Below are 27,061 nucleotides of genomic sequence, written 5' to 3' on the forward strand. Positions count from 1 at the left end.
TGAGAATAACATTGACAGGGACCAAGAGGCCCAAATGGGACGAGCAAGATCCTCTATGGGGTCCAGAGGAAATTGTGGAAGGCCACCAGGGGGCTGGGCACAAGAGAGGAAGGGGCCCTGCTTTCACTGTGTGTACACTGTCTGCCTTTGGATACTGTATCGTGTGCCTGTAATGCCGTCAAATTTATATATATATATGTATATGTATATGTATATGTATATGTATATATGTATATATGTATATATGTATATGTATATATACGTGTGTGTGTGTGTAATCCCTATATAACAGGGGTGCCCAAGAAAGGTATACAAGCAGACACATTGGTCAACGTTGCTCCAGCAGTAGTTCACCATAATCAGAAGTGTCTGGACGCTGATGGTAACCACTTTGAGCACCTTTCGTAATTGCAGAAGTCAAACATATTCATCTTTTGTCAGTATATATTGAGTATTACAATTTTAATAGTTTTTTCCTTTCTTAAAATGTGTATACATTTTTTTGGCACCCTCTGTACATATCTATAGATATAGATATATATAATAAATATATAATGATTTGTATATTATTATAAATACATACAATTAATATTTTTCTCTTCTGTTTTAGAACAGCAGGGATGCAGGGGTTGGGTTGAAGTTTCATGTTGGAGAGCAAGGGTGAGAGTTCATTTTTTCCTGTCGCTTTTCCATCTGAGCCAGGGAGAAGCCAGCTCAAAGCATCCCAGCGCTCCTCTCTCGGGAGATTGAGAAACTAGTACCTAATCCAACTGCACTGCAGCGGTGTGGGTGGTGTGGTGAAACCCTTTACACTGGCTATCAGGAAAACGCACTCACACCCCAGCTTTGCCTCCAGCTAGCCAGGCAAATCTGGGCAAGTGGCTCGCCCCTTCAAGGTTGTTTCTCACCAGCTGTCACTGAGGGCCGCTGGAGTCTTCAACTTTTTCTAGTTGCCATGCCTTTCCTTCAGATGCAATGTCCAGTGGAAGCCCACCGGAAAGCTGATGGGAGGTTATCTGCTGCGGAATGAAGCCCTGCCCCTGGGCTCCTCCCTCCTCCACAGCTCTGTCCCCAGGTGTCCCCAAGAGCAGCTTGAACACTCCAAGGCTGGATGCCATTCAGCTCCCTCCCAGCCTGAGCACCTGGGTATCAGCCTGACTCTGCTGGCACCACCCCAGACAGAACTCCACAGCCCACTTTCTGCACCTGGGAGAGGCAGTCCTGGGGATAGGGCAGGCTTCTCTCATCGCACCGCACCTCCTGGCCCCCAGGGAAACTCAGACAACTTTCCTAACACAGCGGTCCTTTGCCTTGTGCTGTCTGATGCTCTCTTCCCAAAAGAAAGGAAAGGAGGGTCAGGTTGGAAAGCGGGGTTGCCATGGAAATGTCTTTGAGAAAAAGTCGTAAGCAACCTGGATCTTGAGGGTTTGTTTGTAAATGAGTTGTTTGGAATTCCAATTGCATTTTCCTAAGTAACCCTGAGTTCCCAGATTAGCCCACAGAAGCAGGAAGACTGCTTTTACAGTGGGACCTGACCACCAGTTTAGCCCCCTGTTTATAAAACACCCTCTGTTCCTCCATGGCTGGCTGTCAACACACTGTCCCTCTTCCTGCCATCCTAGCAACAGGAATGAAAACCCCCAATAGCCTCAACACCTTGGTGGGGAGTGAGGTTTCCATGAGGGAGAGGAGGTTAGTCCTCAAATGAACCATGTTGATGGGAGGAGGATGGTTCTATTTGGAGGAGTGAGGTGGAAGCCCTTGAGTGGTGCCAGCTCATGAACTTATGGTGCAGTTCATGATATGTTTGACCTAGAGTGCCCTCACCAACCATAATATTAAACATGATAACTATGGTGGAAGCCATGAGCTATTCCCCAATACCCGTCTTTCTCCCTTTCCATAGTAATAGAATCTCTCATTCTTAGTTGGCCCATGGTTGTCTGCAATAAAGATACTTTCACAGCTTCCCTTGAAGCTAAGCGTGACCACGTATGTGACTGAAATCTGTCCAGTTGGATTTAAATGAAAATGGTGTATGCAATTTCTAGGAAGTGCCTTAATTTGAGAAAGCATCCCCACCGCTTCCTCCTTTGCATTTGCTGAAGTGCAGACACGAGGGCTGGAGCTTTAGCAGCCATCTTGGGCCATGAGTGACTTTGGGAATGGAAGTCATGGATGACAGAGCAATTAGTAGAAGGAGCCGGAGTCCCTGCCACGATGGGGCACCACACCCACCCTGGATTGTTCTGCCAACTTCTTCTAAACAGGTGAGAAAAATACACTGTAGATTTTAAACCAAATTGAATGTTAACTCATACAATAGCCTTTCAGATGGAGTCTATCTGGGCTCTCTGGTCTCAGTTCTCACATCCTCTTAACTCTCTATGCTCCAGCCACACCAGACTGCTCTCTAATTCTAGGCAGGCCATGAGCTCTAGCCTCCAAAATGCTATTCCTCCTGCTGAGAACCCTTCTCCCAGTGTTTGCCTGGCTAATTCCTCCTCTTGGCGCCACCTCCTCAGGCAGGCTTTCTCTGACCCTGGAACCAGCAGAAATCCAAACCACACCCCGTCAGAGCTGCCTGAACTCTTCCTTTGCACAGCTCATCATTCTGTAAACTCCTTACGGACGATCCAGCTTTCCCAGCAGACAGACCATCATCACCCTTGCTGGCAGGGAGCAGCCTGTCTTGTCCAGCCTGAATCCCCTGGGCCTGACACCACAGGGCTCAGATTGTGGAGCAGGAGCTCAGATTGTCAGCTCAATTGAACTCCATCATTCTAGCTTCCTGATAACTGTTGACATTTCCCTCTCATGTAAGCCCTGTGAAGGGGATATTACTCCCTCCACTTTCCTGAGAGAGTAACTGAGGCCCAGGGAGGGCAAGTGCCTCACCCAAGCTTTATGTCAGCTCAGTGGCAGTGGCGGGACCTGAGTCCGGTCCTCCTGACACAGAGCACGAAGGGCTGAGAGATCTGAGTCTTTGCAGGGATAAGGTCTGAGGAGCAGACCCTCTCTAGGCACGGGGCATACAGTGATGAATAAGGCAGGTGTCATCCCACCTACATGCAGGTTTCTCCCTGAGTGTGTGAGAAGGGAAGGAGTGGAAAAGGAAGTTGGTTGGTGACGGCATAAGAAGGAGAGGAAGGGATGGTTTGGGGTGTTTGGAGCATGTCCTTGAGGGTCAGAGGCTGTGACCTTTGGGGTCACATGTTAGCTCATCCCAGGAGCCCAGGTGACAGTCACCATACCTGAAGGCCACAGCCAACAGGAGTTGGGAAAGGTCTCCGAGGAAGGCTGAGAACACCACACAGCCCCCAATCACTTCCTTCAGGAGAGGAACAATGGGTTGCTTTTAGGATGGCATTGCAGGCTTCAAAATTACTCTGGCCTCATTTTACTGACCTCACCATTCTAGAAGGGGGTCTGAGGAGGTCCCTGGAGCCTCTTCCCCATGGCAGTGTGTGCTTTTTGCACTCCTGCCTCTGCCATCTTTCACTCATGCACTTGCACGCACTCTGCCCTCATTCCCATGTACCTGGATCTTCCCAAACCATCAAGATTTTCCCCTTCTGGAAGCCTGCCTTGCCCTCCCCACCCCAGCCTGCAGGGACCATAACCCCTTCCTTGAATCCTTGCAGCCCTCCCAGACTGTCCCGGTTCCTGGGCCTGCATGTTTCGTCCTTATTGTGGGTTTTGTACCACCCCTGCCCCCCAAAAAAGAGACCTTGAAGTCCTAACTCCCAGTACCTGTGAATGTGACCTTATTTGGAAACAGGGTCTTTGTTGATGTGATCAAGTTAGGATGAATGCATTAGAGTGGGCCATAGTACAACAACTGGTGTTCTTACAAGGAAGTCATGTAGAGACATAGGGACACACGGAGAATGCCACGTGATGACAGAAGCGGAGATTTGAGTGAGGTTGCTAGAAATCAAGGAACTCCAAGGATTGCCAACAACCACCAGAAGCCAGAATAGGCAGGAAGGATCCTTCCCTAGAGACTTCAGAGGAAGAATGACCTTGTCAATACCTTGACTTCAGGTTCCCAGGCTCCAGAACGGTGAGAGAATAAGTCTTTATTTATTGTTTTAAGCCCCTCAGTTTGTGGTGCTGTGTCATAGAAGCCGTAGGAAACCAATACGATCCTTTTGGATATGTTCTGTCTCCCTAACTGGAGGGAGACTCCCAAGCATCAGGAGGGTTCTTGCTCCCCTCTCTACCCCAGACACTGAGTGAGAAGAAAGCGGAGAGGGTCTTGGGACCCCACCCCCACCCCGAGTGTTCCTTCAGAATCACCTGGGGTGCTGACTAGAAATCACCCACCTCCTCCAGCCCAGCCCACCAAACTGAGGTGGTGCCTGCCGTTCTCTCTCCTGACACCCTGTTCTGCTCATGCCTGACCCTTGTCACATTTCACAATTACATATGTATTTGTGGGTCATTTGTTCCCGCCCAGTCACTAAACTATAAGCTCCATGAGGGCAGAGACATACGGGTTCTGTTTAACACAACATGTACGGCAGTGCGCTTGCTACTTAACCCAGGATGAGTATGAACAGTCATTACCTCTGGGGGGCAGGGACCCTGAGGGGCAAAGGTGATAGAGGAAGCAAGAGAGAAACTTCCACTGTTCAGCAATGAGTTTTCCATACTGTTTACATTTTCTCCACGTGTGTCTGTCTTCTTTAATGACAAAACAACTAGCAAATACATAAAAATAAAGATTCCTACCCCAGAAAGGTAGCTCTGCTGTGGGACCTGGAAACACGGGTTTTTGCGAGCTCCCCAGGTAACCCTAATGACAGGTATGGCAACTAGACCTCGCCATACCTTCAGGTCCTACCTGAAGTCTACACTGCAGCTCAAAGCACAGAACACTGCCTTTCCAATCCAAGCACCATCTGTCCCTGATGGAAGCCTTTGGGGTCTCAGTTTCCTCTGAGTGTTAAACCTCTGTCACCTGCAGCATGACCAGATGTGAACAAGGTCTAGAATGGAGGCAGGGAGTCAGAGGGAGAAGAGGTGACACCATGAGAGGGGCAGATGGCAATGCCATTGAGAAGGGCCTGGGGAGGCAGAGCCTTGGAAGGGGGTGCCGAGACCCCAGGAACTCTCCCAACCCCCAGCTGCCTGTGTCTTATTCACTGCTGCATCCTCAGGGTCTAGAACATGCCTGGAAGAGGGTCAGCCACTCAATCAACATTTATGGAATGAATGAATGAATGAATGAATGAATGAATGAATGAAAGGAAAGAAGATAAGGCAATCTCTTTTTCAGCCTCTGCATAGTTCCTAGCACAGAGTAGGGGATTAATAAATAGTTACGTATAAATAAAGGGGACAATGAGGGAGGACTAGTAGAGATACAGACCTGAGCTTGCATTGAGCCAACCTCATCCTAGCCTAGGGCCAAGGGCCATGGCATCCCTGCCAAGGATGAGCCCCCAGGGCCTTGGTCCTGCAGCTGCCCATGCCTGCACCCCCCACAGAGACCCTTCTGTGTCATCATCATCCGTGTCAGTCAGATACGTCACGTGGTGGGACAGTACTGGGTGTCCAGGTGCCAAAGTCCTGCAGGTACAGTGGCGCCGTGGAAGGCTTTGGATCACAAGGGCAATGCTGGGGTTAGGAAAAGTCCTGAGGGGGGCAGCTGGGTACACAAGGGTGGAAGAAAGGATGGGGACTGCCAGGAGGCCAGGGAAGCATTAAATGCAGGGGCAACAGAGGCCTTGGGAAGGGACATCCCAGGGCGCTGGGAAACCGTGGCTGTTGGAAGAGCAGAAGGAGGGCATTCCATAACTGTCACCTGCGTGTCTGGAAGGTTGTCGGTCCTCAGATCGGCACAGGAAGGGGGCTTGGATAGCTGATTTAGGGAGGATATTAACTCTGGGGCATGTCTGAACATTTTTAGAAAGCAAGTATCCCTGGTAACCTTCACCAGCCCCTAGAGAGTGAGGCAGAAAGAGGGTGTTATTCCCACTGGACCAGCGGGGAGCCTGAGACCACCAGAGAGGTTAACAAGGCTGGTCTCCATCAGAGGGGTCCCAGGACTCCCCTCTCCCTATTCACTGGCTTCTGGATGTGTTCCAGAATCCTTGGGTATGAGGGGTCAAGAAATGTTAAAAACAAGATGAAGGAGGTGAGTCTGGTGAGAAAGAACCTGGATCTTCTGAATCACAGGTTGCCTTGGAGGCGTCCACAGACTTATATCTAAGGCCCCCAAAAGTTTGTGAACAGGGTATATAAAAAAAGAATGACAATTTCACAAGCCCTAAACGGCCATCTATCGCATGGTGCACCATCACTTTATGAGCCACTGAAAGATTTCTTTAAGACAATTAAAACTAGGACACATGGGCATATATAAGGCACAGCCCAGTTTCAGAGACATAAAATGGGAAAGTGTGTGCATCTTAGAAGCTCACAGGTACTGTGGCTCACAGTAGTGCTATGTACCACGAGCACCCTACAGAGCATCAGGCAGAGACCCTCAGGATGTTCTAACAAACTATTGAGACTTGTCAAGATTTCAAGGTCCTGCTTGACCTCTAAGATGTAAGGGGGTCCTGTGTTGCTAATAGCACTGTTGGATTTCGGCCCCTACACACCCTGATCATACGTCCTCCATCCTGTGACTCGTGCATGAGGACATTCATCTTTATAGCCCAAATGGACAGAAGCCTTCACATCTGAATGGCCCCTCAGAGTTTACAAACTTGTGTTAATTCATCTCCATCCGAGCCCTAGGAGGCAGGTGTGATTTTGCTCACTCGTGCCCTTCAACACACACCAGTGGGCCTAGAAGTTGGCGTCTGAGCCCATCCTGCAAAACGTCTTCCCCATCACAGCTGCCCCCCCAAAAAGGCCGTCTCAGAGCCACTGCAGGAGTCTCTGCTAAGCTGCGTGCCCCTCCCTTAACCTTCCCAGGCATGAAGACTTTGTGGCTCCTGCTCTCCTGGTGCAGGAGTGAAATGGACAATGAGGGGAGGGTCCCTGTGTCCTCACCCCCTGAGTGCCCTTGGCCAAGCCCTTTCCTCTCTCTGGGCCTTTTATAAAATGAGGGCTTGGGTGATGGACCAGATATCTCTGGGATCCCTTCCAGCCCTGCCATTCATGCGTCCCATAGAATCCATGAGACCGGGGTCCTGGTGGACAGCGCCCAGCCAGGCCACTAACTAGGACTCCCTGGGAGCCATGCCCCTAGTTCCAGGTCTCTGGACCCTCAACATGGGACGTCTGTGTCTGGTTCACACTTCTGAGGCGCATCACATTTCCCTCACCAGAGGGAGGACCCGCAGCAGGAGCACGGGGCAGCGGGCACGACACTGGCCTAAGGAGCCAGCGTCCTGGTCCTCTATCCGCCAGCAGCTCATGTCTCCTTGGCCCCATCACTTCCTCCAAAAAGAGTCCTCCCCATCTTTCACCAACCATCTGTAGAGGGATGGTGTGGAATTAAGGAATTTTTAGGTGATGTCCCTTACCAGTGGTGGCGGGTAGGTGACAGGGAGCAAACTAGTATTCATCGAGTGCCCACTGCTTGCCAGGCACCTGTGCTAAAACCTCTCTGTACCCCCTTTAATTCTCACAACCTCTCAGGATGTTACAGAGCCTCACGCACACCCAGCAGCCTGACGCAGAGCCTGTGCTCTTAACTCCCAGGCTATCCTGCCTCTGTGGCAGCTCCCGGTCCCTACTCCAGACATTGCACAGGGTGCTGCCTCTGGACTCTCACTGAATCTTCCCAACAACCCAAGGGGCGGATCACGATTACATCCCCATTTCTCAGATGAGAAACTGAAGCGCCAAGAGGGTAAATGCCTTGCCCAAGGACACATAGCTTTTGTTGAGGGCCTACTATACACCGCACCCTGGGATGGGCACTCACACTCATGATCTCATTCTTAGCTCTAACATCCTACTATCTTCTTATGGACAAGATGGGAAAAGAGAGCTAGTCACCAGAACAAGAGGAGAATTTGTAACTAGATGAGTGAGCACATCCCATCAATACAGGTCAGTGGTTTGACACCAACTTGTAAGTGGCTGGTTGCTTCTCGCTTCCTGCCTTGGGGCTCTGTCCTTGCCTGTTAGTGAAGCCAAGGAGGGCATGGTAGCCCCACCTGCCATGATACCAAACTGAGAGGGGCAGACACAGGACAATCTTTAACTAGGATCAATGTAAGGCCTGAGGTGTGGGTCCTAAGAACCAACTGAGGCAAAGACGACTGGTTGTCTCCCAATATGTCTTCTCTCCTTCTGTGATAATAGAACCCCTGAATTCAGCTGGGCTCATGTCCTTCCAGAATAAAGACTACATTTCCCAGCCTCCTTTGCAGCTATACATGGCCATGTGACCTAGTTCTGGCCAATGGGATGTGAGTAGGAATGATTTGTGCAGCGTGTCATGTTCTTCCTGCCTTTTCCTTTCTTCCTCCATCCTGCTGCTTGGAAAGTAGACATGAGGTGAACTGTCCTGGACCATGCAGGATAGGACCACACCCTAGGGAGGTGGGAGCAACAAGAGGGGAAGCACTTGGGTCCCTGACATCAAGAACCTGCCCAGTACCACTAATTCTAGGCTGTTCCAAGAGAGTTGATATCCCCTGTAAGCCACGTTTATTTTGAGTCTCTGTCACCAGAGCCAAACGGACACCCTACCCAATAAACCAGCTCCACTAGGCAAGGACATAGCATCTCCATAGCAACTGTTACCAGATTCGAGAGTTCTGGTCCCTGTGAATTAAGCTCAAAGACAGGATGAAGTATTCCCAAAACGTCTGATGCAAACTTAGGCTACATTAATGGAAGTGTAGATTCTCGGTGAGGGGAGGGCATCTGATGGAATTCATATTGGCTTCCTTCCCGTCTTATGGGCTTTGAACAACCAGAGTTCGTCAAGGCAAGTGTCCTAGATGGGACCCAGGGCATCCAGGAGAAAGGACTGGGGATGCTTGGCCTGAAGGAGTCTCAGAAGTGCCCAGCAGAGCCCTGTGGAGCCTGCTAAGAGGAGAACTAATGGTGGAAAGGCCAACGCCTGGGAGGCAAAGAACATAAAGCTAGCATCCTGGGACAGACCCAGGAAATGCAGGGATAGGCAAGGGGCAAGGTCACCTGCCATGGGCCACTGATGGGGGTTATGTATGTGAGTCGGTCTCTCCTGCCCTACAACCAACTCCCCCACTAACCTGCAGTGACAGCGCCACCAGTGGAGAAGGATCCATTGCCTTCTGCTCCAGAGGCCCCCAGGAAACTACACCCACCCCTTGGAGAAAGACTGCGAGGTGGGTGGAATTCCTGAGGACCCCATCCCAAACACACACCAGTAGTTTTACTGTCAGGTGAAGGATGCAATGTCTGCATGTGGATTCACAGAGGGGCCCGGCAGCCGGGTTGTGAACACTGTCTCAGGTCATAGAAGGGACCTCGGTGACATTGAGCTAGATTTAAACCCTGAGCTCTGTTTCTAGGCCATGTAACTTAAAACCACCTCTTACAATGCCTTGGTTTTCTTATCTTTCAATTGGGTTTTTTAAAAAGTCACCCAGGGGTGGCCAGATGGCTGTTGGTTGGAGCGTGAGCTCTCAACAAGGAGTTGGATGGAGCATGAGCTCTCAACAACAAGGTTGCCCGTTCGATTCCCACATGGGCCAGTGAGCTGCACCCTCCACAACTAGATTGAAGGACAACGACTTGGAGCTGATGGGCCCTGGAGAAACACACTGCTCCCCAATATTCTCCAATAAAAAAATGTTTTTTAAAAGGTCACCCAAAGATCAACATAAAATGACAGAGAGCTGACGCCTATAAAGCCGTCGTGAACTGCTGTTTCTCTCCTGCTTGGCAGGAGGGATGACAATGCTTGGCAGGGGGCAGGTGAGTCCTCCACAGATGGAAGGAGACAGGCTTTGCTAACTTTCCCATTTTGGTCAAGACCCAACCTCATTCTTTGCCAGCCTATCTCTTGTCTCTTTCTCTTCAGATATCGAGGGAAGGGAAGCCTATGCTTGGAGCAGGGGGAACCTGGAGGGAACCACTAAGGTCTGTTTACCTGCCCTCCATAGGCAGAGACTCATAGGGGCAAGAGTGCACCACTGGGCACGTGTCCTTTGTGAAAACTACAGACCTGGGGAAACCCCAAGCCCCCTCCTCAGAGGTGGTGACTCCATAGGGCTGAAAGAATCTGTATGTTAACAAGCTTCCAGATGATTCTTACTTAGTGTGGACTCTAGAGTTTGAAGCTCCTTGGCCAGGTGATGTCCCGGGTTCTCTACCAGCACGGATGGTTGTGGGTGCCCGCCCAGCTCCCTGGGAGTGCAGACTGGCCCACCTGCCAAGCATCCGTCTCCCCAACACTGCCAGCTTGGAGAGCTCCGAGTCTCTGGTCTCAGCACCGCTGCTGCCTTCCGTCATGATTTATGGCTGTGACTCCCATACACACTCCGGGAGCAGGAAAACCCAGCACACTGTTGACAAATTAAATCCAACCTTCCTCTCCTCCCAGGTAATGGGCCCATCTGATGATAGAAGAGCTTATAAGCAGCTATCGTCAAATTAATCTCAATGTCGGAGAAATAATAGCAGCCATAAATAAAATTGAGTGTGCCTGGCTCACCAGCTTGTTAGGACACTTTATAAGACTGGGCAGCAACATTAATATTGCACCATCTCTTTAATTCCCCGAGCCACCTGGGTGCAGAGGCTGAGCACTGGCTGAGGAGTCTCCCAGGCGTCAGGGCCATGGCTCAGGGTGCAGGAGGAAACCCCAGCCAAGCAGGGCTGCTGGCCACTCCCTGGCCCCCACCTCTTCTTCTTACACCTCTGCCCAAACTGTCCCCACAACTGCTGCAGGGTCCTCAGGGTTGGGGGGACACCAACCAAGCTACTCCTCCCTGTGCCCCTCGGGCAGCCTCCCCACCTCAGCGCCCTCCCCTCTTGTACTTCCTACTGACATGGACCTCAGTCTTCAATCCCAGCTTGAGACCCACCTCCTCCACGAAGCCCTCCAGACCACACAGCATCCCAAAGGGGCTTCGCGATGTTTGTTTTATCCATCACCAGGCTGGCTATAGCAGAGGCCACGGCAAATCAGCTGTGCCTCCCTCATTAGCCCAGGCGGATACTACCCCTCCTGGGCCCCAAATGAGGACGGTGACAACTGGGTGCCATTGCCCAGGTTCTGCACCTCCCCTTAAAGTTGTGTAGGAGCCATGCATGTACCTGTGTATACACATGTGTGTGAGCAGCATGTGGGTAAGTGCATGCATGTATGGGCATCTGTGAATGTGTGTGTGTGTATATGCTGTGTTCTCGTCTAGTACAGATGTTAATGAGTGTCCATGCTGACATTCTAAATCAGTGTGGATTGTGCACAAATGTGGATCACAGGGGGTCATGTGGGGATGGCTGTGCATCAAGGATGAGCATCTACACTATTCTCTGAACCTCGAGTGCTACATGGACCAGGTGCCGTGTGTCAAACGTAGCTGTGGGTTAAGGCCACAGAGGCTCCCAGCTGGGCAGGGAGAAAGCCCACCTCCAAGGAATCTGGACAAGGTCAAGAATAGAAGGCGGGAGGGAAGCCCGTAGCAGAGTGGGGCTTTGACACAAGGTCAGTCCCTCGGTGGCTGAGAGCTCCGTCCAGGTCGGCTCGGCCCCCGACCAACTGGCAGAGCTTCCCCTAGGTGGCCAGCAAGGGTGTCGCTGGGAATGAGTAACGGCTCACCACTGACCTCTGACTTGCCCTGATGTAGGGAAGGATGGTGCTCTTGGGAGGAAGACTGGGGTGGGGGGACTTCAAGACAGGCAATCACCAACTGATGAGCCACCTTCCATGGCCTTCCTTTCAGTTGCCATTTCCCCTCAGAATGAGGGAGGTGCTTTGGGCCAGTCTTGAGCTAGATGACCCAGTTCTCCTGTCAGCATTTCCCAAACTGTGCTCCATGCCCCACGTTCCAGGCATGTTTCTAGGAGTCACACACACACACACACACACACACACACACACACACACACACGGTGCTGCACTCAGATCGTTTGGGAAAATGCTATGGAAGCAGAAGCAAAGGGCTTCCTTTCCTGCGGGACTTACCACAGCCTTTATCGTGCTAATGTGAACCGGGGCTCTTCAAGACAGGTGTGCAGTGTGCAGCATTTTCCGTGTTGGTGGAACATGTCATTCATTTGCACCAACAATTTTTAACAGCTCAAGGGGTCCTGGTGCTTGGTCGGACAGTGTGGGAAGTGCTGCCCCAGGCCCTTACTTCAAGAGTCAGCTGCACCCCCCCCCCCATTCTCCAGGTCTCTCCGGCCCCACAGCCCCCTCCTCTGAACGCCTCCCCGCCCCCCCAGCACCTGGCCATAATAACCTTATTGTTGTTCTTGTTGTGAGGAGGATGATGCCCCATCATCTTCTCGTGGGCATCCGTCAAGACCCCAACCTTGTTTTCTAGATCCTCAAGGGCAATGCCCAGCCCCCGACCCACACCCCAGACCTTAGCTCAGGACACTTGAAGCTCTGGGTGGATTGTGTGCACTTTGTTCTTGACAAAAGCCAATCAGCCAGCAGCAATGCTGATCAACAGGCAACACGGCTATGCGGACAATGAGCAGTGACAAAGCCCCACCCCCCCCCCCCCCAGGACAGCTGCCTCCTCCCCAGGCCCCTTCTGCAGCACTCTGCTTCTCCACGCACCCTGTCCTTGCAGCCTCTCTGCCTGCAACACCCTGGCCCCACCTGGTCGACCCCACCTGGTCAGCCCTGCGCATCCTTGAAGACTCAGCTCAGCATCAGCCCCTCCAGGCATCACTTTCCCCAGGACAGCTCCCCGCAGGCTGAGAAAGCACCCAGCACACACCTTGGACCAAACTTTCCGATTGTTCACGTATGTGTTTCCGTCCGGACTGAGTCTCTTTAGGGCAGGTAATGTGCTTAGGAGAGTGCCTGGCCCAGAGCAAGTGTGACAGGAGCATTTGCTGTTGTTATCATTATCCCCATGTGTCTAGTGCCCAGCTGGCACCTGGCCCAGCACACATGCTCAGTGCCCATCAGTGAGATGAGCCACACAAATCCATGATCAAATCTGAGGCTCATTATAACCCTGTGGGGTTTACTAGGATTATTCCCATTTTACAGGTGACAGTGCTAAGACTCAGAGAAGTCTTTCCCCATCCCCTTTGTTCCCCTTACCAAATTCAAAGTGCCTCGTAGGAGCAGGTGGGGGGTTCTGCATGTGGAAACTCCCCAGTAGGGAGCCATGTACAATAAGAGGAGCCCCGTACTCGGTGCCAGACGTCACAGTGGGCGCATTACATCTGCCGGCTCATTTGATCCTCACGCAGCCTGGCAGGTAAGGAGTACCCCATTCTGGAGTAAGCAGGACCAGTGACCCGAGAGGGTTGTCCACTTCAGAGTGAGGTCACGAAACCCCTCAGCCAGCCTCACCATCTTTCCAGCTCTCCCAGGGGACAGTGCATGGACCCAAGAGAGCCCTCAGGCAGTCTGGCTGGGCAGAGTGATGGGAGAGGAGACAGAGAATTCCAGGGGGAATGGCCAGGGCCAGGGGGATGGGAGGGAGGAAGGGGACTGGAATGGGTGGGATGACAATGAAATGAGAGGCCCCATACTCCAGAAAAGAAAAAGAAAAATCAGACAAGGTGACAGCCCCAGGACTCTGAACATTCACCTCTTGGCTCCAACCTGGGCCTACATGGGAGAGGGGGCAGGGCAGGGGGGCAGACTGAGCTGACAGCTTCTCCCAGGCAACAGAGCTACAGGTCTCCCTCCTCGAGCTCGTTTCGCCTCTTCTGGGAGGCAGGCCCTCCTCACTTCTGCAGGTCTCAGTGACCTCTCCCCATCCAAGCCTCTGGCCAGCTGTTTCCAGGCTGGACCACACTTTCTGGCCAGCATGACCATGGCCTGTAGCTCAGTCCATGCGTTCTCCACCCACTTCATGGGTGCTCAAGGGTCTCTCCAGCTAGGCCGCAAGCCAGAAACTGTCTGTGCCTCAGTTGTCCACAACTCAAAATAGATTCTCAGGAATTGCTTATGCAATTAACATGCCTGGCCCTTTCCTGTCTGTCCCCTTTGCACCCCCTTAGGACACCTCAAACTGTTCCAGACCCAAACAAACAGGGATGTGTTCAGAGGGAGGGAGGGAGTGTTGGGAATGGCCATCTTTTGCTAAGTACCTCCCAGGCTTTTGTGTGCTTTGTACTCTAAGTGCATCACAACTCTCTTCATCCTCACGTCCCCATGACACTGGTGGCACAGCGTTGTGACTGGACCCTACTGCCACTGAATTGTACAGTATAAAACGGCTAAAATGGCACATTTTATGCTAAATATATTTTACCACCGTGAAAAAAGCAGGGGGGTGGGGAGAGTCCTTAGAGTACCAGGGGCAGCCCCCAATGGGTGTGCCCCAAAGGAAGGCCTCCCTCACATGCCTGTTCTTGAGGTTCATCTCCATCCCCCCACCTCCCGCCTCAGACCCTCACTCCCAGTCCTGGCCCTGCCTCTCCAGACAGACACGTGTAGATCGGTCACCATATTGAAATGCCACCCTTCTCCCTCTGCCCAGTTAACCCCCATGCTGCCTTCAGCCTGGCCCGTGAAGTGTCCCTTGCTGGGACTGCTGGAACTCGGACTGCTTCCAACTGGCCTTACGTCAAGACCCCGAAAGGACACTGGCCCTCAACAGACAGGGTCCCAATCCTGAAGGGACTCTTGGAAGCTGGCTTTGCGACTCCAGCCACCAGACAGTCTTGGGTTTCTAGTTCTGTAGGAAGAAGACATTGCACCACCCAGAAACACTTCCTCACAAGCAGCCAGCTATCAGAGGGCTGTGAGACAACACCAGCGTCCCAGCACCCCAGCCACAGGGGCCTGGCCTGGCCACCCGAAGGAACTACGTTCCTCGAATTCTATGTTTCTGCACAAAAGTTCATGCAAAATGTGCCATTGGTGACAGAAGAGTTCCTTGTTTAGTTTAATATAAAAATCTGCTTTTCCCTACATTTAGCAGTAAAACTGGAAACCATGCTGAGTCTTTCCTGTGGCGTGGCAAGGCCCTTTATAGCCCTGAGCGGAGAGTTCTGCTCACTGTTCCACACCTGTCCGGTCTCCCCTCTAGCCTGGATCCCCCCAGAGGGCAGGCCTGGCCCACCCACCCATGACGAGCACGAGACAGGACTCCGCACGTACCAGCACACACGTAGTGAGTTCCCATGAGATGAGTGGTACCTGCTAAGGGGTGGGGGACGGTGACAACAGAGCATGTCTCTGACATCCTCCTCCCACCTCCCCATCCTTCTTGTTCCCTCTTTCCTCCACCTCTCCCCTAGGAGAACGTCGCACTGGTCAGGAACCCTTCAGGATGGGATGAGGATAGAATAGGAAAATGAAAATGCTATCCCAGGTTCATGTCTGGGCTTCTCCTCTACCTTCTCCATCATGCTCCCAGTTCACCTGCCCAGGTGAGGGCAGGTTGGCTGTTGCTCCCTTCACCCAACATGACCTCTCTTCCCCCACCCCTTCCTGAGTCCCACTCCTGCTGGTGGGGAGAGAGCTGGATTCCTCCGTCCTGGCGGGGCCCATGCTCCCTCCCGCGGCCTCTCCCTGCCCTTCCCCTACTGCCATAGGCCATGACACCCCTGCCTCCTGGGCACCCCTGCCTGCAGCAGCCGCAGTGTCTCCTCAGCCAAAGGAAGACAGGCCGGAGCTGCCTTCCAGGCCCAGCTTCACTCAGAACAGCTGACTGAGCCCCCTCTTCAGGCCTGCTCTCCACCTATGCCCCCAAGGATGAGGCCACCAAAGATGAAACCAAGGTCAGAGCATGCCAATCCTGGTGTCCAAAAGGGGCTCTGGTGAACGCCGACCGAACCAGGCTCTGTCCAGCTGCCTCTTCTGTCCTCTCTCAGTACCGAGTTGGGTACAGATACTACTGGGCCTTGGAGTGAATGGCAGTGCCGGGAGCTTTGAAAAAGGGGACTGGCCTGTGGGCCCAGATCTCCCCCAGTCAGCGCCTCACCTTCCCCAGATTTCTCAGCTGTGGTCAGCAGGGCCAGGCCTCATAGGTGTGTGGGGGGCGGGGCGGGGGGGGGCAGGATAGGACCTCCTCCTCAGTGCATTCCAGCTCTCCCTCCAGGAATGCCATGGAGGCTGAGCCACCCCCCACCTCTCCCAGGAAGGGCCACACTTGGGCTTAAGGAAAGCCAGGGTCTCCAGCCCTGGAGTGGGTTGGGCACATTAACCCATTAGTGCCCACAGAGTTTGGGAGCAGAAGCAATTGTTGTAGGTGTGGGGTGGTCCTGGGGGGCAGGCAGCACTGCAGGGCCCCTGAGTCAGGGGGAGGGAGGTGGTATGGAGGCGCTGGCAGCTGCAGGACGAGAGCCAGAGCTAAGCAAACTGGCTGGGGGAAAGACATGGCTTGCGAGCGCCTCCACCCCCTTCCCTCCCGCTCACAGCCCAGAGGGGGAGCAGCAGCTGTTCCAAAGCTTCCTGCCCTTCCTTGAGACAGGTGTTGGCTGAATTCTCACTTCCTCCCAGCTCTGAGAGCTCCTCCCCCCCTCCCCTCCCGCAGGCTGGTGCTGAGTCAGCAGCCGCCACTTCTCTCCTAGGCTCTGGAGGCCACACTACACAGCCACTGCCACCTTGGGAGAGGAGCTGAGCCCTGTGATGGGACAGCCACCTTGGGGGTAACTTCCTGGAGGGCTGTCCCCTGCCCAGTAGCAGCACAGGACAACCTTAGGAACCAATGATATGTACAGGAACTTCTAGCTGCGAGGCCGAACAAGAGCAGCAGGGCCAGGAAGTGGGACCACCCTAAGCTCGGGACCCCCAGGGGGCTTGCGCTCACTGCCCTGGCACCAGCAGCCAGAAGTAACTGCTGCTCCCCTTCACTCCTACAGCACAGCAGCTCGGCCAGTGGAAGGGCAAATGCCTATCTACTGAGCGCTAAACTGCCCCGGAGAAAGGCAATGGAAATGTAAGTTCTTCTCATCAAGAGGAAATCACAGCTTTTTAGAGCAGGAGGGGGCAATTAGGCCAATTATCTCCCTTGGCAGATAGGAAGTGTGGGCGCAGAGCAGTCAGACTCAGCCAACATGTCATACGGGTGGTTACTGACAGAGTGGGACTCACAGCCGGGGCTATTCCCACTGTTCAGCGTGGCCTGTCTGAGGATGACCACTGTGAATAATGTGAGTCGTCATTGTTACTGTTGCCTTTGGTTGGCTTCTCCCTTTGTTTCCTATGTATTCCTTCATGTGACAAGTCCTACGAAGCAGAAACAATGGGCCTGTTGTACCCATTTCACAGAGGGGAAACTGAGACCTGGTAGAGGACGTTGACTTGCTCAAGATCACAGTGGAAGTTTGCAGCAGAACAAAGACCAGAACCCAGATCTCAGAATAGTTTATCAAACCTTCTTCCTTCCCTGAGCCCTCTCTTCTCTGCCCTCCCCACCACCTACATGGGCCTATTGATAGAAAGGGCTGATGGTGGGCAGAGAGACGTGGGTGCTGTCAGACCCGTTCCACTAACCACCTCCTCCCGAACAGCAGCCCAGGAGAGGTGGTGGACAGACCAGCACGGAGTGGCCCTGCAACCCAGGGCCGTTTGTGTACCTCAGAAGCCACTGAGCCTGAGTACACAGCCACCATGCAGGTGGAATATTACGCAGCCATTAAAAGTGATGCTTGTGAAAACAATGTAGCAGAACATGAAAAGGCTTGTGATTAAATGTTAAGAAATGGAGAATACAAAATTGTTTATGACTGTGTTTACAGTTCTACATATATATGTATGAACCAAAACATGGAAAGTCTTTCACTAACATGATCATAGAAGGATGGACTCCTAAGAGATTTTTTTTCCTTTGGTCTGTTTTCTAAACTTTCCAAAATGTGATGATATGACTTCCGTGACATCACACTGATATAACGTCTCAAGGCACTGAGATGAACTGACAAAAAAATGGAAGATGTGCTCCAACTTGGGAGCCCAAGTCCTCAGAAGACCACCCGATTACTTGTGTGGCAATCAGAGCAGAGTCCCCCCTGCCCTCCCATCAAGCCAGCCAGGCTCCCTCTGAGTTTAGAGGACTCACCACTCCGGTTCTGGCCCCCTGTTCATTTCCTACTTTGGGCGGGGGGGGGGGGGTCCTCTGGTCCACCATGCACCTTCTTTGTCTCTCTGAGGCGCCTTTCAGGGGCCTGGGGCTCAGTGTTGGAAACTCAGACCCCCTCACAGCTTGGTCGGCCCTCAGCTGGACAAAGGCCTCTCCCAATGCAGACAAGGAGCCTCGCTTTCCGAATTGGTCCCCCCAGACATGGAAGAAAAGTGGGGATTCCTTTCCAGTTCTTGCCTGGGTCTCTTGCCTGGGGTTCCTAACAGCGTGTGGGCATGGCAGGCAGTGCAGGAAACACACCTGGCATCTACGTCTGGTTCAGCCATTTACAAGCTGGGGTGGGGGGTCGGGGGGGCGTGGCAAAGGCTTTCCCCACCCTCAGCCTCAGTTTCCTCCTCTGGTCCCCAGTTACCACCTCACAAGCTGTGTCCAGGAGGAAATGAAATAACAGAAGAGAAAAAGGTTTGAATTGGGGAAAATCAGCTCTCTGTGGACAGGACCAAACCTGCGATCAGAGCCCGCGCCCCACCTGTCATCCCCTGCCTTTGCCCCAGTTAGCGCATCCCCATACTCTACTATCAGGGGGACTCCCACCAGCTCCTCCTTGTCCCATGGGTAGCGACACCTTTTTACAAACCTATGCAGGCAATAATCCTGGCACTTGCTTGCCTTGGGGTCTCTTTTCTCAAGAAAGGCGAACTTTGATAAAAGTTGTTCAAACTGATATGGGGTCCAGGGGTCCAGGAGTGTCAGTGTGGTAGGAAAGGTTGCTGAGTAAAGAAAGATATATACGCATAACCAAAGAAGGGGATTTCAAGCATGGAGAGGTTTTTGAAGGGATGTCATGTCAATAGGAGAAATTGTTATTACTGAAGTTAATTTCCTACCCCAACCAAGTATTAGAAGTTGTCAAGTCCAGGGCACTGCCACAGTCCCCTCCCCGCTGTCACTCTCAGCATCTCAAATTCAGTCTGTTATTTGCATGCTGAACTCATCTCTCCCCAAAACTGTCTGTTTCTCCCCTCTTCCCTGTCTGTCTTCGTGGTCTTATACTCTCCCAAGCACCCCAAATTTCCCTGCCCCTCCACATCGACTCAGTTCTCCTTATTTCCTCTTATAGTAAGGCCCCTGGGGTGAGGCTGTCTTTCGCACGCCCCCGTTTGGGCTTCCCTCACCCCTGGAAGCCTGCCCCCGCTTCCTCCCTGGCCTCAGCCACCCCCTAGGCTCACCCCTGAGTCATCAGCGGCTAGAATAAGTTGTTGAAACAGCACTGTCCCCAGAGAGGCCCCAATGGCTGAAAGAGCAAGTCCAAACTCTACTGGAGCCTCCAACGGCCTTCAGAACCTGGCTCCCACATCTCTTCCTGCCTTATCTTCCACATTCTCCAGAACTGCTGCTTAACTCCTGGAGCTGTGCTCTAGGGAGAACCACTGAAAGGCAGGGCAATGGTCCTGGTGCCACCTGTAGCTGTGCAAGGCAACAGACCTGCACACACACACACACACACACACCCCTCTCCCTCCTCAGATGCACTTTCTGTTCTTGCCAGATCAGCAGAACCACTTGGCCTAGGCCAGTCTCCCTCCTTGCCCCCCTCCCACCTGGAGCTCTCCTCCTTCCTGCTCCTTTGAGGCACACCTCAACCCCACATCCTCAGCAAGGGCATCTGGATTTTATTTGATCCCTCGGGCCAGTAAACCCCTCCAGTTGTGGGGGATGGGGGACAGCCATCTCCCACACCTAGCCACCTGCTGTGTGTCAGATACCTCCAAATAATCTAGACACATCCTAGCAGGTCGGTATTTATGACAGTTATTGTTTAAAGGATGGTCAGAGCAGTGGCCTAAGTTCACCCTTCCACGTCAAGACTGGGCTAGGACTCAACCCTAGACGGCTCCAAGCTCTTTCCTCCTCTCCAGTCAGGATGTCCTGCCATCCATTTGGGCACTTAGTTTTCCCCAGCACGAGTCTCAGGAGGGCAGTCACCCAGACCCTACATTGCTTTCGTATCCCCCTTTGCATGGCCCCAAGTAGGTATTCAATAAACATTCATTAACTAAATGAACAAACAAGCGAAGAAATGAATGACTGAATAAATGAAGGTACAGGCCTTGTGAGTAGTTCAGCTGTGGGGTTATGAATGTTTGCTTTTACTTCTTAAGTCATCGGAAAAGTGTGAGTCTCTAAGATAAGCCCTCCCCTCTACCTGCCCTCCCTCCCAATTCTCTTGGTCATCTGCTGCTAAACCACACTAGAAACAAATAAATACTAATTCACATGCAGACTACGGTAAGCCATGAATTCTTAAAGAGCTATTTAGAGCCATAGAAAAACTAAGGCACAAATCTCTTGCCCATCTGTGGAACAGTGCTTGGGTTGGACTGAGAGATCAATGTCGCACCCTGAATCAGAAGCAAAGGCCTGTGTCTCCTGGCAGGAAAGGGGCCACCACACTGTACTTGGATCCTGCACGTAGCAGTTGGCTTCCCTAGCCCAGAAAACCATTGTTTTCCAGTTGACACTGCAGCCTGCTTATTTAAAGATGGAAAGGACGTCGGGGGTGGGGAGTAGGGAGGCAGGAGGTGAGCAAACTGCAAAAAGAGAGGTGACCCAGTCGCTGTCATTTGCATACTAAGGCATTGAGATTCTTGGTGGGCTTTTCTCCTAACCTTGAATGCTATGATCAGTATTTGCTTGTTTATGGGATACTATTATTTTAGAAAACTCATCAGTTAAGCGGACCTTATCTGATGCTAGTAGTTTCAAGAGAGACATTCTCTAGTTCAGAAAGAAGAGCTGTAAACAAGAGTTGTGTTCCATCTTATTACAAAGTCTGTGGTATCGGATCTATGGAACCGCTGGCTGGTCCAAAATCCTGGAGTCAAAACGTTATTAAAACAGGTATGTGTCAGATGGCTGAGAGAAAAGATATAAAGTACAATGGCTTTGTAATGATTGGATTGTCCCATCAGAAGAAAAGACTCCTTCATATGAATGTGTTTATTCTGACAATCTGTGTGCAAATACAGTGTGCATTTGATAAGTTGCTAAAACATGACTTCCCATTAACCCAGTAACTTTCTATAGTATTACTAGGTCATTAAACCATCCTCGAAATGTGTTGGTCCAATAATTCTGACATACATTAATCCTAATTTAGAAAAAATAAAATCTTGGAGTTGGTTAATACTGATCTAATGAGCCACTGCTCCTTAGGGCAAAAGTGAGGGTGATCACTTGGCTTAGGTGGTTTTCTCATTATGGAGGTTGGGTTGGGAGTGGTTTATTGTATTTCTTAAACTAGGTACAACATGTAAAGTTTCGTGTAAACCAAAATAAAAGAGAAGGATGAGAAGAAAAAGAAACCAAATCCTCGAAGACCTGCCTATCTCTTCTTGTACAACTACAGCATGAGCCTCCCCTGGGGACTTCCATGTGTGTCCATGTGTCACAGTAAATCAGCTCCGCTTTCCCACTCGGGCTGGGGAGAGCGCGAGAACAAAGGGCTAGAGCAGCAAGGGCAGCCATGGGGGGAGAGGAGAGTTGCACCAAGCCACAAAGAAGGCAAGGAAGCACCGTGGTCAGACAGGGGTGCACCTGCCCAGGGAAGGAACCCTGGCAGAGGGGCAGAGGCAAGCCCGGGAGACAGCCCAGAGGAGGGGCAGGGGAGGGGAGGGGAGGAGAGGTATGTCAGCCAAGGAAAAGCAGGTCCAAAATGATGACCCTTTGAAAGAACCGTGAATTTCTTTAATCAACTGATTTCCTCAGTGTCTAAAATGCCTCATTTAGCAAGGCTTGTTCTGGGCTGAAATTGAATAGGTGTAATTGACAAATGCTTGAATTTGGGTTCCACTCTGGGGGAAAAAAAATATCTCTCTACTGGCTTCTCAAATGTAATTATGGGACAAAGATACATTTTAAGGATTCTTCTTCCAATTCAATTTAGGGATACGTCCTGACTTCCCTCCTGATCCCTCCCTTTCCCCAAACACACACACACACACACACACACTCTCAGACAATGGCAGAGTTCTGGTTTTCTTTCTCAAAGAGAGGCACTAGGGCCACAGATAAGGCAGCTGTCAGGGCCCAGGCTATAATCAGCTTTAACTGGCTCCCAGCCTGCAGAGGGCATAGGCCCTCTTATTTCTACGCTAACAGGTCAGGCTGCTGGCCCTGGGATGAATGTGGGGGTGGTCTGAATTGGTTTCTCTTTCAAACTCTTCCTGATGCAAGATCTGAATGCAAAACTTACATTGCCAGTCCCAAGAATGTAAATATGCACACAGAAAAGGGTACTTTAAAATTCCAGATCATGGCTTCAACTACATGTAACATGTCACCCAGCATGATTTAGAAGAACAGTCAATCAATCAATGAGACAGTAAAAGTTAAAACACAACTAAAAATGGGTTTGTCAGGCAAGTCTGAAATGCTACAAGATTGCTAGTTAAGAACAGTATCCCTTTTCTCAACTAAGTGTTATATCCCCTTCTCGTCACCAGCATCATAAAACCGAGTGACAGTGTAATTTGGAAACCAAGATGAAATGTGGAGGCTCCTGGCTACACAGGTGGCCAAAGATAGGGATTCTCTCTACCCAGTTGAGCTGTTTGGGTGTGACAGGACAACTGACCCTCCCATCACCCCAGACACCTATTATAAAAAGATATGGACTGGATGAAATTAAGGTTACCATATCTGTACTACAAAACAAAACAAAAAAGTAAAAAAAAAAAAAAAAAAAAGAAAGAAAAAGGCATTCACTCGAAATCTTACAATGGGAGGTGGGAGTGGTGGGTGGGTGAGGGTGGGGATAGAAAAGCAAGGGGGAATATCTAAACAGCAGGATACAACAATAAATGGGAAAACAGCAAGAGAAAAAGCACACTAGGTTAATATAGGAAACTAGTTCTTTATTGAGAGATTGTATATTAGTATTAGTGGATTCTGTGTGTAACAATGTTGTCATGCACACGATACAAAAAAAAAGAAAGAAAAAAAAAAAAGGCTGGGCCCACCATGCTTCGAAGGGCAACAGAACAAAAGCAGCGTACAATGAGCAGATGGCCCGGGCTACACGACCACAGTACGGTTCAGCAGGGTAACATCTCTAACCGAGCGCTGTACATTGTCAACTGGGGAATGTAAAAAAATACAGATCATGCTTTAGTTTTAGTACAAGAAAAGGTGAAAAAGATACACAACCAAAAGGATATTTGATACAGAAAAAATTACCCACAAAATAAGAACAGGAAGTAATTCAGCACAGCAGAACACGCTATCCCTGTTTAATGGAAAACCATTTTGCTGGGAATTCTTTTTTCTTCTTCCCCCACCCCCCCGCCCCTTTTCTTTCAGATTGCCACATGGCAATCTGGGGAGGCCACTTGGGACTTTATTTTGGAAGGGCCCTCGAAGTTAGGGGCCTTCTTCTTTCATTATTGCTCTGTTTTGTTTGTTGTTTCAAGCAGGTCTGGCCCACAAGACCACAGAAGGCAGCCGGCTGTTAAAGGGGCAGCTCGGAGGGCCAGGGCGAATGTCCCAAGATGCTCTTGACATTGTCCGACTAAACAATTAAGACACTTTGGTATGGCTCCCCCTTAAGCCAGGGACCTTGCTGCACCAAATTTTCAGAGGCTATGGAGTAGCAGCAACTGTCATTTCATCAAAGATTTTCATATATATATTATTTTTTGCCTCCAGTTACATGTAATCTCTTCACTTATGCCTGGGTGCTACCAGGAAGCTAACTGATGACCACCCAGCTAAGTGGGAAATGGGGAGGTTACAGCCTCCAAGCCAAGGCAAAAGGAATCCACTTAACAGGGATTTACAGTGCAATGTACTCGGCTAAACAAGATGAAGATACAAAAATGGTTATTTCTCTACATCTATTCTGAAATGGCCTACATACATCCTACACTACTACAATGGAAACTAAAAAGAACAGATTTAAGCTGGCAAGCTATCTAATAGTTTTACAAGAAGACTGTGGTTTAGGACCTTGTTGGGTTAAGCATTAGTATCCTCTATCCGAAGGTCATGAATTCTTATCACATTGTGCTAAATTTTACCCACAGGCGGAGTCACCATCAGCCCTCGAATTTCCTGTGGGCGTGTTTGCCATGAAAGTAAACTTTGACTGACAGGCAGAATTTGTTCTGTTGGATTTTTTTTTTGTTTGTTTGGGGGTGGGGGGTTGGTATTAAAAATAAAATGTAAAGGCAGCTGAGCAATTTGAATTTCAAAACACAGAATCGGCATCCTGCAATGGTATTTAGAGATTGGTGGTATTAATGAGGATGATAATGATTTAATCAGGATAATTATACTTTCAGGCTCAACATCCTTCTTAATCATTTTTGAATTTCTGCCTAGTGTAATGTTCCACACCCGTTTTCAGAGGAAATGCCAAGTAATAAGACATAATTGTGATTTGGGGCAGGAGGGATTGGCATTTCAAGGAGGACCTCATCCAGGCCCCCCCCCCCTTCCTATTCCTCACACACCCATTCCTCCACCGCCCCCCAGTGCTAGGCCGGCCTGAGATAGGGGATACTGCCGCTTAAATAGCAATGCCTTCCTCAGATGGAGACAGGAGATGGTTAAGAGGGGTGTCACAATACAGCTAAATGCGGAGGCAGAGGGTCACAGCGCACACAGCAGCGAGTTGACCATTCACTGAGCTACACAATGAAGAAAAAAAAGATTTGATAAATGCAGAATGTCATCATTCTATCATCACACACAAAAAAAACTGCGGTTCAAACAGGCCTAAGAGGGCCAACCTTGCCTTTTAGGTTCCGGGGAGAGGCGTGGGGTTGGGACAGCTGGGATGGAAGAAAGAGGGCTGGGCTTTCATTTTCTCGCCCAATCGGGCCCCTGGGGCGCACTGAAGTGCTGGCCCCGCGACCCCACCCCCCACTCAGACTTGGTGGAGCAGCCCTGGTCGCAGGGGGAAGACATCATTCTGTGCCTGAGGGAGGGCGAGGGGGAGGGCTTTAGCCCGCAGGGATTTAAGGAGACGTGGAGTGGGAAAGGAAAGAAGAAACATTTCCAAGAAGAGAAATTGTGAGTCCAGACGCAGAATACAAAAAGGAAAAAAAAATGAATCTAGATGCATCTCGGATTTACTTTGGGAGGTGGGAATTTTTGATTAAAAGGAAATGGAAGAAATGGGTGCGGGGGAGAAGAGGGGGAAATCAAGCTATTGTAGCAGAATGTGAAAAGGGATGTGGGGAAGGGGACCGTGCAAACACACCCCATATATCACAGTTAAAAACAAAGCCTGCGCCGGCCTGCTGCTTGGTCAATGCCTGCCCGGGGCAGAGGCCTGACCATGGGGCAGCTTCCCACCTCATCCTCACACACAGCAACACCCAAGAACCGGGCAACCCGCTCCGTCTGGGCCCAGGGGTGCACAGCAGTACACGTCTGACTCTCCGAGGCGTGCACACTCTTGCACACACACACACACACGCATCTTGAACCCGTGAATGCAACTGTCATACAAAGACAATGGGGGCTAAAGAGGATAGCACACGGGCGACACATACTTAAAGGGTTATAGGGAGAAAAGAGGACTGGAAATCATGCAAGTGCCCACGAGGGGTGGGGGCTGGGGCATGGGATGGGGCAGATACCAGATCCCAGCTCGTCAGCCATCGGTATCAATGGCCCAAAAATGAAATACAAACACAAATAACACAAAACACACATGTACCTCAAAAACAGCAAATCATAGAAAACCAAGTATGTTTCCACACACACAAACACACGCACGCGCACGCACACACACAGATACACACAGTCATGTATCTCTCTCCGTCTTTCGATCATACAGGGCTAGGTATTAGGGGAAGGGGCTGTGATTTGGAGGAACTGCATCCGCCGCAAAGAATAAAAAATGGGGCTGGGGATTCACCAAACCCTAACTTCACTGCAAAAGCTCCTACGAGGTCGGCCGCCTCCACATTCGGGGGTGCCCCCAAAAGAGAAAGGGGAGAAGAGACTGCTCGCCCTGCGTCCCCGCGGGTGTGCCCTGAGCCCCCCGTCGCCCGCAGCGCCCGCCCCCGCCCCGGTGCCTGCGGCAATCCACGCTCCGAAGCGGACCCCGAAAGGAAAAAGCGATACCTCTGTTTCGCACAGAGCCAAACACTGGAAGCACGAGATAGCCGACGTGGACCAGGACCATCCTGGCTCCTCGCGCAGCGGCGGCGGCGGCGGCTGCGCGCGGGCCCTTTGTGGCGCGGCTCCGGGGCGCGGGCGCGGGCGGCGGCGGGGCTGCGGGAGCCGCCGGGGCGGGAGGCGGAGCGCGGGGCGCGGGCGGTGGTGGGGCGGCGGCTGGCGGGGAGACAGATGGCCCATGGAAAGGCTCCCTTTCCGGCCCCTCTCGACATTCAAAGGCGCTGGGGCCGCAGCTGCCGCCACACAAAGGCGCGCGCAGCCAATGGGAGCGGAGCGCAGCGCGGCGCGGCCTCGCCGAAACCGCGGGGGACAGCAGGGACCGCGGGCGCGCGGGTGGGGGGGGAGGGCGGAGGGAGGGGTGACGGCTGAAGGGGATCGGGCAGCCAATCGCAGTGGCCCGCGGCCCGGCGCGGGAGGTGAGGGGGGCGGGGGTCAGCCCCGGGAGACGCGTGGAGTCCAGCGCGGATCCTTGGCCGCCCGCAGGCCGGAGCGCACGCGCGTGAAGTGCCCTGCACACAGACACGGGCGGCGTGCACACGCAACGTGCACACACTGAGTGGGACGTGCACCCAGACATGTGGAAGTGCATTCGTGCGTGCGGAGAGACAGGCACGAGCGCACCAAGTGCACACGACCCTGAGGTCCTTGCACACCGCGCACGGGTCACTTGGGGACGTGCGCATGGAGGCTGGCGCACGTGCAGAGCCTGACTGCGGGCACAAGTGAAGCTGGAAAGC

General features: G+C 51.7%; 1 protein-coding gene across 4 annotated transcripts in view; it reads right to left on the minus strand.

Annotated features, from left to right (window-relative positions):
• ARK2C (arkadia (RNF111) C-terminal like ring finger ubiquitin ligase 2C) overlaps nucleotides 1-26,837 on the minus strand; it is a 101,904-nt gene extending 75,067 nt beyond the window's left edge. The window contains exon 1 of one of the 4 annotated variants that reach the window (XM_074340034.1): nucleotides 26,271-26,837. In XM_074340034.1, coding sequence (XP_074196135.1) covers nucleotides 26,271-26,331 — 61 coding nt within the window. In that variant the 5' untranslated portion in view covers nucleotides 26,332-26,837. The remainder of the gene's footprint in view (nucleotides 1-26,270) is intronic. The other 3 variants (XM_019739699.2, XM_019739698.2, XM_074340035.1) reach the window with 3 other exon arrangements.
• Nucleotides 26,838-27,061: the final 224 nt, after the last annotated feature.

This window comes from Rhinolophus sinicus, linkage group LG09 (assembly GCF_036562045.2).
Source record: "Rhinolophus sinicus isolate RSC01 linkage group LG09, ASM3656204v1, whole genome shotgun sequence".
In the NCBI taxonomy this organism is placed as follows: domain Eukaryota; kingdom Metazoa; phylum Chordata; class Mammalia; order Chiroptera; family Rhinolophidae; genus Rhinolophus; species Rhinolophus sinicus.